The 13025-nt window shown below is 44.5% G+C and overlaps 1 protein-coding gene across 3 annotated transcripts; it reads left to right on the top strand.

Moving 5' to 3' along the window:
• The first annotated feature begins 536 nt into the window (after positions 1-536).
• FXN (frataxin) lies at positions 537-12693 on the top strand. Of its 3 annotated transcripts, none has more exons than XM_081881103.1 (5): positions 537-729; positions 1657-1754; positions 3784-3904; positions 8993-9090; positions 11342-12693. In XM_081881103.1, exons 1-5 carry the CDS (start codon positions 574-576, stop codon positions 11343-11345), a joined length of 477 nt encoding a protein of 158 aa, XP_081737229.1. In that variant the 5' UTR covers positions 537-573; the 3' UTR covers positions 11346-12693. The 3 variants fall into 3 exon arrangements, with proteins under 3 accessions (XP_081737229.1, XP_081737227.1, XP_081737228.1); XM_081881101.1 differs by lacking the exon at positions 11342-12693 and adding an exon at positions 10243-10544; XM_081881102.1 differs by lacking the exon at positions 11342-12693 and adding an exon at positions 9327-9505.
• Positions 12694-13025: the final 332 nt, after the last annotated feature.

The following is a 13025-nucleotide window of genomic DNA, read 5'->3' on the forward strand; positions in this document are numbered from 1 at the left end:
GGTGTTTTTAATTATTTTTATTTTTGTGCTTTTAACTATTTTTACTTCTGTATATTTTTTTTCTCTATTTTTTTCTACCTATTTTTTTTCTTTTTTGATTTTTCCTGTGTTGATGTTGAAAATCTCAATAAATATCTTTTTTAAAAAAAGTAATTTGCATCTAATGTTTTCATGTTTTTTTGATTAGAAAATTGTCTCAAAGAAACTAGGAAGAGAGCGAACGGCCTCTAAGGGGTGGCTTTTGCCCACCCCCTCGCCCCCATTTTCTTTCTTCCAGTAAGTTTTGGCTGTCCCTATTCGCCACCCGCCAAACTACAGAAACCAAAGAGCAAAAAGCACAGGCCGCCCCCCCCGCCCCCGCCCCCCCCAAGAAGTCCTTCTGTTGCCGCGGCGGCCCTTTCTCTCCTCCCGCGCGGCCCTGGGAGGCTCTTCTGGGCCCGATTCACCGGCCGAGGAGCGGGCGGGGGGGCAGCCAGGATTCAGCTGGCCCCGGAGAGGCTTGGGCGGAGGGCGAGAGGAGGCGGGCAGCGCCGCGCCCGAGCCCGAGTCTCCGGCGCGCCGCCTTGGGCCCTCATGTGGCGGCTCTTCTCCCGGGCGGCGGCCCGGGGCCGGCGGGGAGGCGCCGGCGGGCGCTGGCCGGAGCCGGAGGAGGCCGCGGCGGGGGCGGCGGCGGGGGCGCCTCCTTTCCGGAGAAGCGGCTGCGGCCTCGCGCTCCTCGTGGGCCGGGCGGTGAGTGCTGGGCCTCGGCCGGGAGGGAAGGCGCGCGGAAGGGGCGACGCCGGAGCCCCGGGGAGAAGGCCGGCGGAGCTTCTCCCTCGCCCCCAGAAGGGCCGCCCGGCCGGCCCCGGTCTCTCGTGGCGGGAGGAGCCGCCTGGGCCGCTCCCGGCGGGGCTCGGGAGGCCTTCCGGGCCCGGCGGCCTCGGCAGCCCTCGCCTTGGGCCCAGAAAGGGCGGCGGGACCCTCCGCTGGCAGCTTGGCGGGGAGCCGGGAAAGGACAGGCCGGCCGCTGGCGGGGAGTTTTGGGGGCGCTTCTCTTGCAGCCGAGATGGGAGGGAGGGAAGAGGGCAGGAAAGGTGGGTCTCCGGAGCTCGTCCTCCGCCTTCCAAATGGAAAAAGACTCACTAAGATAGCAGGCAAAAGAGTCAAGCCGTGCGAAGGGAGAGGGGCCTTGGTTTGCGTGGCCCCTCTGCCCTGCACACTGGCTATAGATCTTGCTAAACAAAGGGGTGAATACATGGACAAAGCTGGAAATGAACTCGGATAGAAAAGTTGGGAGAAGGAATGTGCTTGCTTCTGGAAGGAACAGCATGGCCTAAGGACTTGAAATACAAACGATGCTACTCCTGGTCAGAGGACTTGGCACATATATATATATATATATATATATATATATGTATGTATATATATATATATATGGTTACTTATAATAATAAGTAATTATTATGTATTATTAAAGCATTTATAATCCAGCTTTCATCCGAGGTTCCCGTGGCAGAAATATACACAATCCTAACCACAAAATAAAACAGCGTAAAACAAAATGTAGCAGAATCCCCTCAGGGAGGACACAACCCTGAAAGTTGTGCTGCTTGCACTTAGCCTTCTGCTGAAGAACATGATTTTCCACAAAAGTACTTAAAACTTATTTCTTCACAGGATGTGCAGCAACATTGTTTATATGGCGTTCTCAAAGTCAAAGCCAAGAGTGCTCAACTGCAATGCATAAGAAGTGCAGGAACTCGAATTGACAAAAGGTACGTTGTATATAGAATTGGCCACCTGGCAACTCTGGGAACTTCCCAAACAGAGATCAATATTGAGGACAGAAACAGTCATCTCAGAAGAATGAAACCATCGAAACCAAAGCCATGCGCATGGGATCTGCGTTGGGGTGTTAGTTGGTAAAGCTGAATCATTTTAAGTGAATAATAGTGTCATTACATATGCAACAAATTTATCTTAAAATGCCACAGCATCCAGCACTTTCACATGTGACCAGACCTTTGTTTTCTTCTTTTGTAGCCGAATGCCTTGTTTACTCTCAGTATGGTGGAGACAGGCTTGTTTAACTAATTCATGTAGCAAGAGAATGGAAGAGCTGCAAGCTTTCAGTTCCTCCAGATAACCTTTACTAGAACAGTCGCATCAGCCCACTTCTTAACTTTAGTCAATAAAACACGTAAACACCAAGAGGGAGAAATATCAGTAGCCACTAGCCGTGTAAAGAGAGTAAGCGCTCTCTGATTAAGAGGTGAAGAGGATCCATTTCCAAGTTCTCCAACACTCATTGTGTTGCCAACTTATGGGTGGTTCTTGCATTTGGAAAGTGCCACTCCCTATTCCCTACATCCCAAGCATTCCTGATGTGGGAATAGGCAGGTTGTGGTTGTCTTCCACATGATCTTGCTTGTTCACGTGTTACCAGAGCAGACTGGGATGGAGCCGCAATTAAGACAAAACCACGGGACATGCATATTGTGGAAAGTGGGCTTAGGCCTCAAACAGGTGTCCAGGTAGCCTAACTGCGCATCTTTGTGGAAAACTACACAAGCTTTACTAAAATGAATGGAAACGTCCATTAGTACTTTTGCTATGAAAATATCGTAAGAATAAAGAGGGGAAGGGTTCTTTCAAATTAAGCCAGATGTCATCTAGGGCTGGGCAATATCTGATTTTCAACATCATGATAGATCACCAGCTAATCATCATGATATGCTGCTATATCTTGATGTCTGAAATAAAGAAGGATGGCTGTGCTATGGAGGGAGGGATGCGTTTTGCTGCATGATCTTGGTGCTGTTTTTTAAAGCTCTGGGTGGTCCTTACCGGTGATGTCTGCCTCCTGGCACTGTTCTGCCATTGGCTGAGATGAGCCGCGGGGAAGCAACCGGAGAGGAAAAGCAGGGAGTGGGACTCCATGGTTCTAGAATCATAGAATCATAGAGTTGGAAGAGACCACAAGGGCCATCAAGTTCAACCTCCTGCCAAGCAGGAAACACCATCAGAGCACTCCTGACATATGGTTGTCAAGCCTCTGCTTAAAGACCTCCAAAGAAGGAGACTCCACCACACTCCTTGGCAGCAAATTCCACTGTCAAACAGCTCTTACTGTCAGGAAGTTCTTCCTAATGTTTAGGTGGAATCTTCTTTCTTGTAGTTTGGAACTATTGCTCCGTGTCCGCTTCTCTGGAGCAGCAGAAAACACTGTCACTGGAGGGAACGGGGAGGGAAAATGGAGCCCAAAGGCTAGCCAGCCAGAGGGAGCCAGCTATGACGGAACCAGTGTCCAAATGGCAGTGAAGCCTGCTGTCAAGTTTGGTAACAAATTCTCAAGAGAGGGCCAAACATATAGAAAAGAAACAAAAATGGACAAGACAGACAAATCAATGTCTAAATGTATGCAGATGTAATCAATTAATTGACTAACAGTGCAAACCTAACTGTATCTATTCAAAAGTAAGTCATAATAAATTCAGTGGGCTTACTTCCAGAGAAGTGGGGTCAGAATTGTAGCCTAAAGTTCCTTAATCAGAGGACTGTCTAATGAATGGAAGTTGCAGTGTGTGGTGAATTAAGGTTCAGCCGAATAAAATTTCTGGGCTATACATACCTAATTTTTCTTTTTTATTGCAACTTCAGAAATGGTTCCTACACCAGTATGTGTCGGTAACAAACATCCTCAAGTTACTGTGTTCTTTTTTGGGATTTCTTGTTTTGCACTGATAATATTTTGATTTAATGGTATAAAATTTGAGTAACTCTTTCTTTACCTGACTTTTACAGCTCAATAGATGAAACTATGTATGAAAAACTTGCTGAAGAAACCCTGGAGTCATTAACAGATTTCTTTGAGGAGCTGGCAGACAAGCCCTTTACTCCTCAAGATTATGATGTCTCATTTTCGGTATAGTATTTTATTTTATACTATAGTATTTTATTTTATACTATAGTATTTTATTTTATGAAGAAAGTAGGGAAAACCACTGGGCCGGTAAGATACAATCTAGATCAAATCCCTTATGAATACACAGTGGAAGTGAGGAACAGGTTTAAGGATTTAGATTTGGTGGACAGAGTGCCTGAAGAACTGTGGATGGAGGCTCGTAACATTATACAGGAGGCAGCAATAAAAACCATCCCCATGAAAAGGAAATGCAAGAAAGCAAAGTGGCTGTCCAACGAGGCCTTACAAATAGCGGGGGAGAGAAGGCAAGCAAAATGTGAGGGAGATAGTGAAAGAAACAGGAAATTGAATGCCGATTTCCAAAAAATAGCAAGGAGAGACAAGAAGGCCTTCTTAAACGAGCAATGCAAAGAAATACAGTGGTGCCCCACAAGACGAAATTAATTCGTTCCGCAATTTTTGTCGTCTAGCGAATTTTTCGTCTTGCGAAGCACGAAATCCCATAGGAATGCATTGAAAATCAATTAATGCGTTCCTACGGTCAAAAAAAGTCCAAACAAAGCCAAATTTGGTACAACAACAGTTTATTAACTGCTCTTTAAAGTCACACATACTGTAAAGAGCAGTTCAAAAATTGAAGGGAAAATAAATTAACTTTATAAACATGACAGAAAAACATTTAAAAATCAACAAAGTGTACAGTACATTTTCTAAGACTCTGGGGGACCACTCGAAGAAGGCTCCTCTTCCACTCTTTGCTTCTTGGTCAAGAACCTGTCCATAGTCTGCTGCTTTATCCGCCTTTTCAGCAGCTCCCTGAAAGACGACATGACCCTCGTATCATAAAAGTTCCCAGCGTCATGTGCCACGTGCTTCTCATGGTGGTGTAGATCTGCAAAAGTCTGCACCTCCTTCCACTTCTGGCAAATGTCCCTCAGTCTTTCGGAGGACAGCCGTTCCTCAGTTGCTTCCTCCTCTTCCAGTGAGGCCTGCTCCTGCGCAGCCTCTGCCTGCAGAACGTAGCCCTCCGTCGTCACAACCTCCAGGAACTCCGCTGCAAAGTCTTCAGCCGCAGGAACATCAGAACTGGCAGCCTCTCCATGCCTGACCACACTGTGGATGCCAGATCTTGTCTTGAACCGGTCAAACCAACCTCTGCTAGCCTTGAAGACTTCTGGCTCGGCTGAGGTTCCTGGCTGTTCCCGGATGAGGTCAGCGTGCAAGGCCTTGGCCTTCTCACAAATGACGGCCTCAGACACTGTGTCCCCTGCACGCTGCTTCTCTTCTATCCAGATGAGCAGCAACTTCTCGACCTCCTCCAGGACAGCTGGGCGGTTCTTCACGATCCTGGTGACTCCCTTGGCTGCATCAGTCGCCAGGATCTTCTCCCTCATCTTCAGGATGGTCCCGATGGTCGATGGGTTCCTGCCGTACTCCCTGGCGATGTCCGTCACACGCATTCCGCCGTCGTGCTTCCAGATGATCTCCTTCTTCATTTCCAGCGTCACCTTCTCCTTCTTCCTCTCGCCGGCCACCGCAGCAGCAGTCTTCTTGGGTCCCATGGCAGCACAGCTCCTACCTTCGTAAACTCAGAAACAGAAAAAAAAATCAGTGATGTGCTTCAAACCCAAAAAATACAAAAGCAGCCAGCCACCCACCACACAGAAATTAAAACCCAGAACCAAGGCCTTGAATCCCAAGCACCCCAACCCCAAATCCAAAATCCAAAAACCCCCAAAAAAGTTTTAAAAGTTTAGCTTACCAAATGGATGAAAGAGAAGTTCTGGAAAAGCTTCAACAATCAACCACCGACGTCCTCAGAAACCTCAAATGGCTGCAAAATAAGTTTAGGAAAAGCTTCAAAAATCACCAATGTCTTCAAAAACCTCAACTGCTCCCACAGACACGCACCAACCCACCCACAACACAGAAATTGCAAACCCCTCCCCAACTGCTCCCCCAGCCCCTCCCCAACTGCTGCAAACCCCTCCCCAACTGCTTCCCCACCCAGACAAAAAAAAATTTCAAAAAATAACAACATGGCCAGCACTCAGAAATTCAAACTCAGAAAATTTTTCAAAAAAAATCAACCTGGCCCAGTGGTCACAGAAAATCATAAAAATTCCCAAAAAAGGCCCACAAGCCCCCAGATTATCGCAAACCCCTTCCCAACACCAAGTCCTTGAATCCCAAACACCCCAACCCAAAATCCAAAACCCCCCAAAAAAGTTTTAAAAGTTTAACTTACCAAATGGATGAAAGAGAAGTTCTGGAAAAGTTCTGGAAAAGTTTTGGGAAATCTTCAAAAGTGAGCAAAGTCTGAGAAAAGGCTACCAAACCACGTGCTAACAGTTGCTCCTCGAAGTCAAGTTGCAACTGCAGCTGCTCAAGCTAAGCACCCTTGGTTTTAACGGTTTTTACACAAAGGAAACAAAGTCGCGAGACGTTTTCGTTTTGCGAAGCAAGCCCATAGGGGAATTCGTCTTGCGAGGCAAATCGCGGGCGAAAAAACCTTTCGTCTAGCGAGTTTTTTGTCTTGCGAGGCATTCGTCTTGCGGGGCACTACTGTAGAGGAAAACAACAGAATGGGAAGAACCAGAGATCTCTTCAATAAAACTGGAGATATGAAAGGAACATTTTGTACAAAGATTACCATAATAAAGGACAAAAGTGGTAAGGACCTAACAGAAGCAGAAGACATCAAGAAGAGGTGGCAAGAATACACAGAGGAATTATACCAGAAAGATATGGATGGCTCGTACACCCCAGGTAGTGTGGTTGCTGACCTTGAGCCAGACATCCTGGAGAGTGAAGTCAAATGGGCCTTAGAAAGCACTGCTAATAACAAGGCCAGTGGAAGTGATGGTATTCCAGCTGAACTATTTAAAATTTTGAAATAATATTTATTGCTTTTTAAAAAGGAAAAAGAAAGAAAAGAGAGAAACAAAAAAAAGAACAAGAACAAGAAAAAATAATACAATACAATACAATATACAAAACACAACCTCAACACCTCACCCAACATAATAAACTAAACAAAACAAAAACAATTTAAAAACATACATCATTCCTTTTCCATATTCTAACTTTCATTCCCTTATATCATCGACCTCCTCTCACCTCCCTCTTTGTATTCCACCTCCATTGTTTTAGCAATTCCTTTCCATCTTTCTCCATTTTCTATCATATAAATGTCTTAACATATTTTTAATCTTATTTCCATTAAAATTGGTATACTTATTTAAACTTAACTCCTTATAGCATTTCTACTAAGGCCATAAAAATTCATTCCAACATTTTCCTGTCACTCATTAATTTTACAATATTTCTATATACAGTGGTGCCTCGCAAGACGAAAAGAATCCGTTCCGCGAGTCTCTTCGTCTAGCGGTTTTTTCGTCTTGCGAAGCAAGCCCATTGACGGATTAGCAGATTAGCGCTATTAGCGGTTTAGCGGCTCTTAGCGGATAAGCAGATAAGCGGCTTAGAAAAAGGGTGGGGGAAGGAAAAAAACCCCGCAGGAACTCGCAAGACATTTTCGTCTTGCGAAGCAAGCCCATAGGAAATTCGTTTTGCGAAGCACCTCCAAAACGGAAAACTCTTTCGTCTAGTGAGTTTTCTGTCTTGCGAGGCATTCGTCTTGCGGGGCACCACTGTATAGACTTTAAATCTTCCAATCTTCTTCCACCATCTCCTCTCCCCGGTCTCGGGCTCTGACAGACACTTCCATCCACTCCATACAGTCCATCAACCTGGAGATCTTATGTCCGAGGCTCTTAACTCTTTTCCACATCCCTTCTGCAGTTCTTCTCCATGTTCTTTGATGCTAAAGAGCAGATCTCGAGGAAACTCCAATCCAACAACACCTCCACTCCCTCTCGACAGGTCAGCCAAATTTCCACAATTAAAGCTAGGATCCATAAAGTATTTCAGGGCATATTTCAAAATTCCTCCAACTCCAAAGGCCCCCCGAACTCCAATCTCCTCCTGACCCAAATCCATATTCCTAAAGTCAGTTAATCCCTGCATAGAGGGATCTTTCCAACTTTCCTTTTCCAGTCCAGGCCTGGGAGCTTAATGAATAGAAAATCCCTTAGACAATGCTGTGCAATATAGACATGCAACCTGAAAGAAATCCCTGCCTTTCTGAATAAGAACATTCCAGAGATAAAATTTGGTGACTGGACACTTCATCAAAAGTATAAAGCTGTAGGTTTGAGACACACACACTTGTTGGCAATCCCCTACAGCCGGGCTGGGGCCCAAGGGCCACTCTTCAGGTTTCTCTCTGTGGCCCTTGGGACTTTTCCCAGGCCACCCCACCCTCCCTGCTCAGCCACCCTGCCTTTTCCCCAGCCACAGCCTTGAGTGTGTTGGCCTGGCTAGCGTGTCCTAATGTCTCTTGGCTGCCAGGATGGAGGGTGGGGCGTATAGAAACGAGCCTGGTGTACAAAGGCTGAACTACCTTTGTTTCTTTGCCAGTTTCTGTCTTTGGCCCACTTCCCATAGGAATAAGATCCCTGAAAGAGGGTCCCGTTGGGGAAACGGCCATCTGAAAAAGGTGCCATATTCCTGTGCTTCTGTTTTTGTTTTGTTTTTAAGTCGTTAAAATTTACCTAGACACAGTTTTCCACCTCTGAATTATTTGCTTCAGTCCATTACCTTGTGGACTGGATTCCTAAACAGAAACTGGAAACAAAGAATGTGAATCAAGTTGGTTTCTAGAGAAAAACCAGGCAATCAATTTGCAGTATCGTTTGGTCATCCTATGGTACGTTATGTATAGAGAGGGGAGGAGATATAGATACCGCCCCCCCACAATCCTTATTCTTGAGAGTATGGCTTTACAGCACAGAAAAATGTAGAAATGCAAAATTCAGTTTGGATGAGAAGTAATAATAGTTTATTTGCACTTATTTGAAAAAATAGGTTATTTAATCATTTTTGCTCTCATGTTTTAGTTGTGAAATCTTAATCAATTATTACAAGCCAGACCCTGAGATTTCTGCTTATATAAATATATTGCAAGTTCTTACAGATAGCTTGTTTTGTTTTGTTTTCTCTCCCCGCTCCCAATTTATTCTGTAGACTGGAGTATTAACAGTTAAATTGGGTGGAAGCATGGGAACATATGTGATCAACAAACAGACACCAAACAAACAGATATGGCTGTCCTCTCCAAGCAGGTAAGCAAATGTCTGTTTGTTAGAATGTTCTAGAAATTTTACAATTGAACTAAAAGATCTCCTACCTCAGCTTTATTAGTTTCATGCACTTTGGAGACTCAGAATGGCTTGTACGGATTTCCCAGGCAGTCAATATCAGGTGCTAGTCAGGCTAACAAGTGCTTCGGTGATACAGTAGGTGATTATTTTCTCCCACAGCCCCTGGAACTATTTGTATGACTTTCTCTATTTTGCAGTGCTACTCATTGAACTTAGGCTTTTGGTCAGTGAGTGACACCCTCTGATGCACCGTCCATTGGGAGCACTGATCCTGCACTGCGTCTCTGGAATGCTGAGCTGACAGATACCATATTGTTGTGCAGTGAAGAGCAGACAATGTTTTAAATGAATAAATAAAATATTAAAACATACCTAAGCCAGTGTTAGGATGTGGAAAATTAGAATATTTACTTTCTAGTATGTTACAGAAAACGACAACACAATTTTCTGACTGCTGTTTAATAAAGTGAGGCTAATTCAGGTGGGCCATCGTGAGGATTGGACCATCAGGAATGAATGAAACCTAAAGCAAGTGTCCCGTTTTAGCACAGAGCTCCTGTGGTGGCTGTGGGGTGTCAGGAGAAGCAGGGAAGGCACCAAGGCCTTTTGGACCAGCAGAATAGCTAACTCTCCTACGGTCAGGAGCTGTCAGGGGGCTGAATTTTTTCATCTCTAGCTGGTGCCACAGTCAGGACTGCCCCAGAACTTTAGTGGCATGTATGTTAAAGTTGTGAAGCCAACTCCAACCTTTTAGAAATAGATTGATTTTTCTTTGGCCTAATTCGCCTCATGCCAACCAGTTGGCTTTCAATCACACCATGGATCATATTGTGTGATAACTTAATGCAAATCGCTGTGGGAGTTCCAAGTACCCATTTCCAGCCTGCACACCCTTCCTTCTGTCATATTTGGTTGATATTTAAATGTTGTTGTTGTTAATTGAATTTATATACTGCCCTATACCAGGAGGTCTCAGGGCAGTTCACACAACAAAATCATAATACAAAACCACAATATATATAATCAAAATAAAAACAACAACCCAATAGCACCCCCCCCAAAAGGGCATAGGATGTCATGTTCTCAGTCATGTTCTTGTTTGTTCTTTCACAGTGGCCCGAAGCGTTATGACTGGACTGGAAAAAACTGGGTTTATTCTCATGATGGAATCTCTCTTCATGAACTACTTGCAATGGAATTTTCTGTTGCATTAGAAACCAAATTAGACTTATCAGCTCTAGCACATGCTGGAAGAAAACATTCTTGATAATATCTATCGCAAAGAATTCAAAGACTTTGAACTTTGACACATAGTCTTCCCCTTTTTTGTAAATGTGTTAATCCAATTTTAAATCCTGCAGGATGTCTGTAAACTCAGTTTTACTCTGCAACAATGTGAAAACAATTCCCACCCCGCTGCCGCCTGGTTTCTTAATGTGTTCAGGTATTTTCCATCCTCGTTTGGATTGCAGACACAGTCATTGCTGCCCAGCCTTTTAGCTAGAATTAAGGAGGGCATTTGGATGTCCTATTGAAGACAACTATTGTACTAAGCTCTCTCTTGGCTGCATTCAGGTCTTTTTCTAAACTGCATTATTCTCCATAACTAAAGATTTAAACCACATTGATAATGCTGAAAACCATTTCTGCAAAGTGGTAGTATACTTGTAGGATTGCGATATTTATATTAGGCTTGCCAGCCCAGTGGAATACCTGTTCTTTTTTCTTTTCTTTTCTTTTGTCAATAATTTTTAGTAGTTTTCAATTACAAAACTCCAAAGCAAACCTCATGATATGCATATCAAATCGTAATCACAATCAAATAACAAATTATATAATTTGGATGGCCTCCCACTTGCTGGATTACAGGTTCAGTAATTCTTTTTTTTCTCTCCCTGCTTCTAAAGTCTTATTTATTCCAGTTGTATTCCAATCTTAATCATAGTCCCTTGTTCAACAGCTGCAGTTTGTGACATATTCTGACTATTAACATATTCAGTAATTTATTAATCCACAAGTGAATATCTATATCCCTTCGTCCTGCGTGCAATAATTATTTGTTCATTTTTTTTCTTCGCAAAAAGTTCTGTGTTCATCCAGTCATTCTCTCAATTATGATTACAATATATGTGCTTCAGCCTGGGGAAAGAATTAACTGGAACCCCGCCAGAGCTCTAACGGGTCTCCAATTTCCCTTTCTTTGTCCATACAGATAAAGATGGCGCCCTGCCAAAGTCTTGGTGCATCTCCAAAATCCAATTTCTCTTACATTCCAAGATAACAACCTTTTCTTCTCACCAAATACTGTATTGGCCTGAATATAAGCCTCACTTTCCCCCCAAATTCCGACCGTAAAAAGTACACGTGTGGCTTATATTCGCAACCTTACAGTATGCAGCCAGGGAGCGTGGGGCAAACAGCGTCAGGAGCGCAGGAAAGCAGTGCCCGCCCTGTGTGTAATCCCCATCCTCTCCCCGAAGGCCAGGGAGAGAGCCAGGAAAGGGAAAGGCTGCTGGCAACGCAGTGCAGCTCCCCCCTCCTCCGCCACCAGTATGCAGCCAGGAGCAGCGAGGAATGGAACGGCTTATATTCAGGTATTTTTTCTTTTCCCCCTTCCAATTTTAAAGGTGCAGCTTCTATTCGGGCCAATATGGTAGTTGGCTCAGACCAGCTTGTTAGTTCCATATCCATTTAAGATAATTTTCTTTGTTTTATTTTCCTTACATGCAGTTCTCTCTCTCTCTCTCTCTCTCTCTCTCTCTTTGGTACTCCATAATATAATTTAATCCGCTTTTATCTTCCCTTGTTTTCTTAAAATTTTAAATTGACTTCTGAGGAGTTTACCAAGTCATTTGTATAAAGAAAATATAAGGAATCCATTTTTAGGCTCCACCCCCACATACTGTTTTCACACTGAATGAAGTCTTCCTTCAGATTCAAATCTTAACGACCTCGCAGCTGTATCATTTCAGCAATTTGTAATCTTGTCCTGACTCCTCCAGCAAGCGTCTGTACATTACTCCTAATTAATCTTTTAATGAACAGAAGAACCTCTGCTTCTTAATGGCGTAATGGAGGGTTACCAATAGGCAAAGTGCTTTTTGCACTCAGCGTCTCCCTGCTCCCACATTCCTTGTCGGAGCGAAAGGTATCGAGACGATCTGCGAGTGAAGCCCATTCCCCCTGGGCCCTGGGGGGAACTTAGAAGGACAGTTACCCTCAATCCTTGTTTACCTTCGCTAAAGATCTTCCACTGTCGTAGGAGCGGCATCCATTAAGGCAGACTGGCACCGGAAGCCGAGTAGAATACCTGTTTTGGAATACTGGTGTCAGCCGCTACTGCAGTAGTGGGAGCAGGTGATTGGCCGACTGAAGCAGCAAGCGCAGTCCATCGTGTTATGTCCCACCACATAGCTGGGCAATAACCTATCCGTGGACTCGGCTTTGGTCCCTCCAATAGCATTCCTGAAAGTGAATTTGTCAGTAGGGGTTTAGTTCCAACTGAAGCATAATATCTGCCTGGCTATTTCACATACAGAAGTATTAAAAGTTGAGTCCTTGTTACTTTCCTAGGAATTAGTGGATTAACAATCAAACACTTGTCAGAATGGTGGGTTTAGCAGTGTAAAAGGTAAGGTAAAGGACCCCTGGACGGTTAAGTTCAGTCAAAATCAACTAGGAGGTGTGCCGAGGATGTCAGCATTTGTTCGCGACTTTTCCAGGTCATGTGGCCAGCATGACTAAATTGCTACTGGCGCAGGTCCTGCTAGGTTGGCAGGAGCTAGGACAAAGCAAAGGGAGCTCACCCTGTCGCACGGATTTGAACTGCCAGCCTTATGATTGGCAAGCCCAAGCAGCTCTCCCTCTCTTCGCAGCGCCCCTTCAGCAAAGCGGTT

Source organism: Podarcis erhardii (assembly GCF_964252035.2).
Source record: "Podarcis erhardii genome assembly, chromosome: 11".
In the NCBI taxonomy this organism is placed as follows: domain Eukaryota; kingdom Metazoa; phylum Chordata; class Lepidosauria; order Squamata; family Lacertidae; genus Podarcis; species Podarcis erhardii.

Excerpts from the sequence above, each read along its gene's own strand:
- FXN (XM_081881101.1), top strand. The coding sequence starts at position 574 with ATGTGGCGGCTCTTCTCCCGGGCGGCGGCCCGGGGCCGGCGGGGAGGC. Across the intron at positions 730-1,656 it reads CGCTCCTCGTGGGCCGGGCG|GATGTGCAGCAACATTGTTT; the intron begins GTGAGTGCTGGG and ends ATTTCTTCACAG. Across the intron at positions 9,091-10,242 it reads TGGCTGTCCTCTCCAAGCAG|TGGCCCGAAGCGTTATGACT; the intron begins GTAAGCAAATGT and ends GTTCTTTCACAG.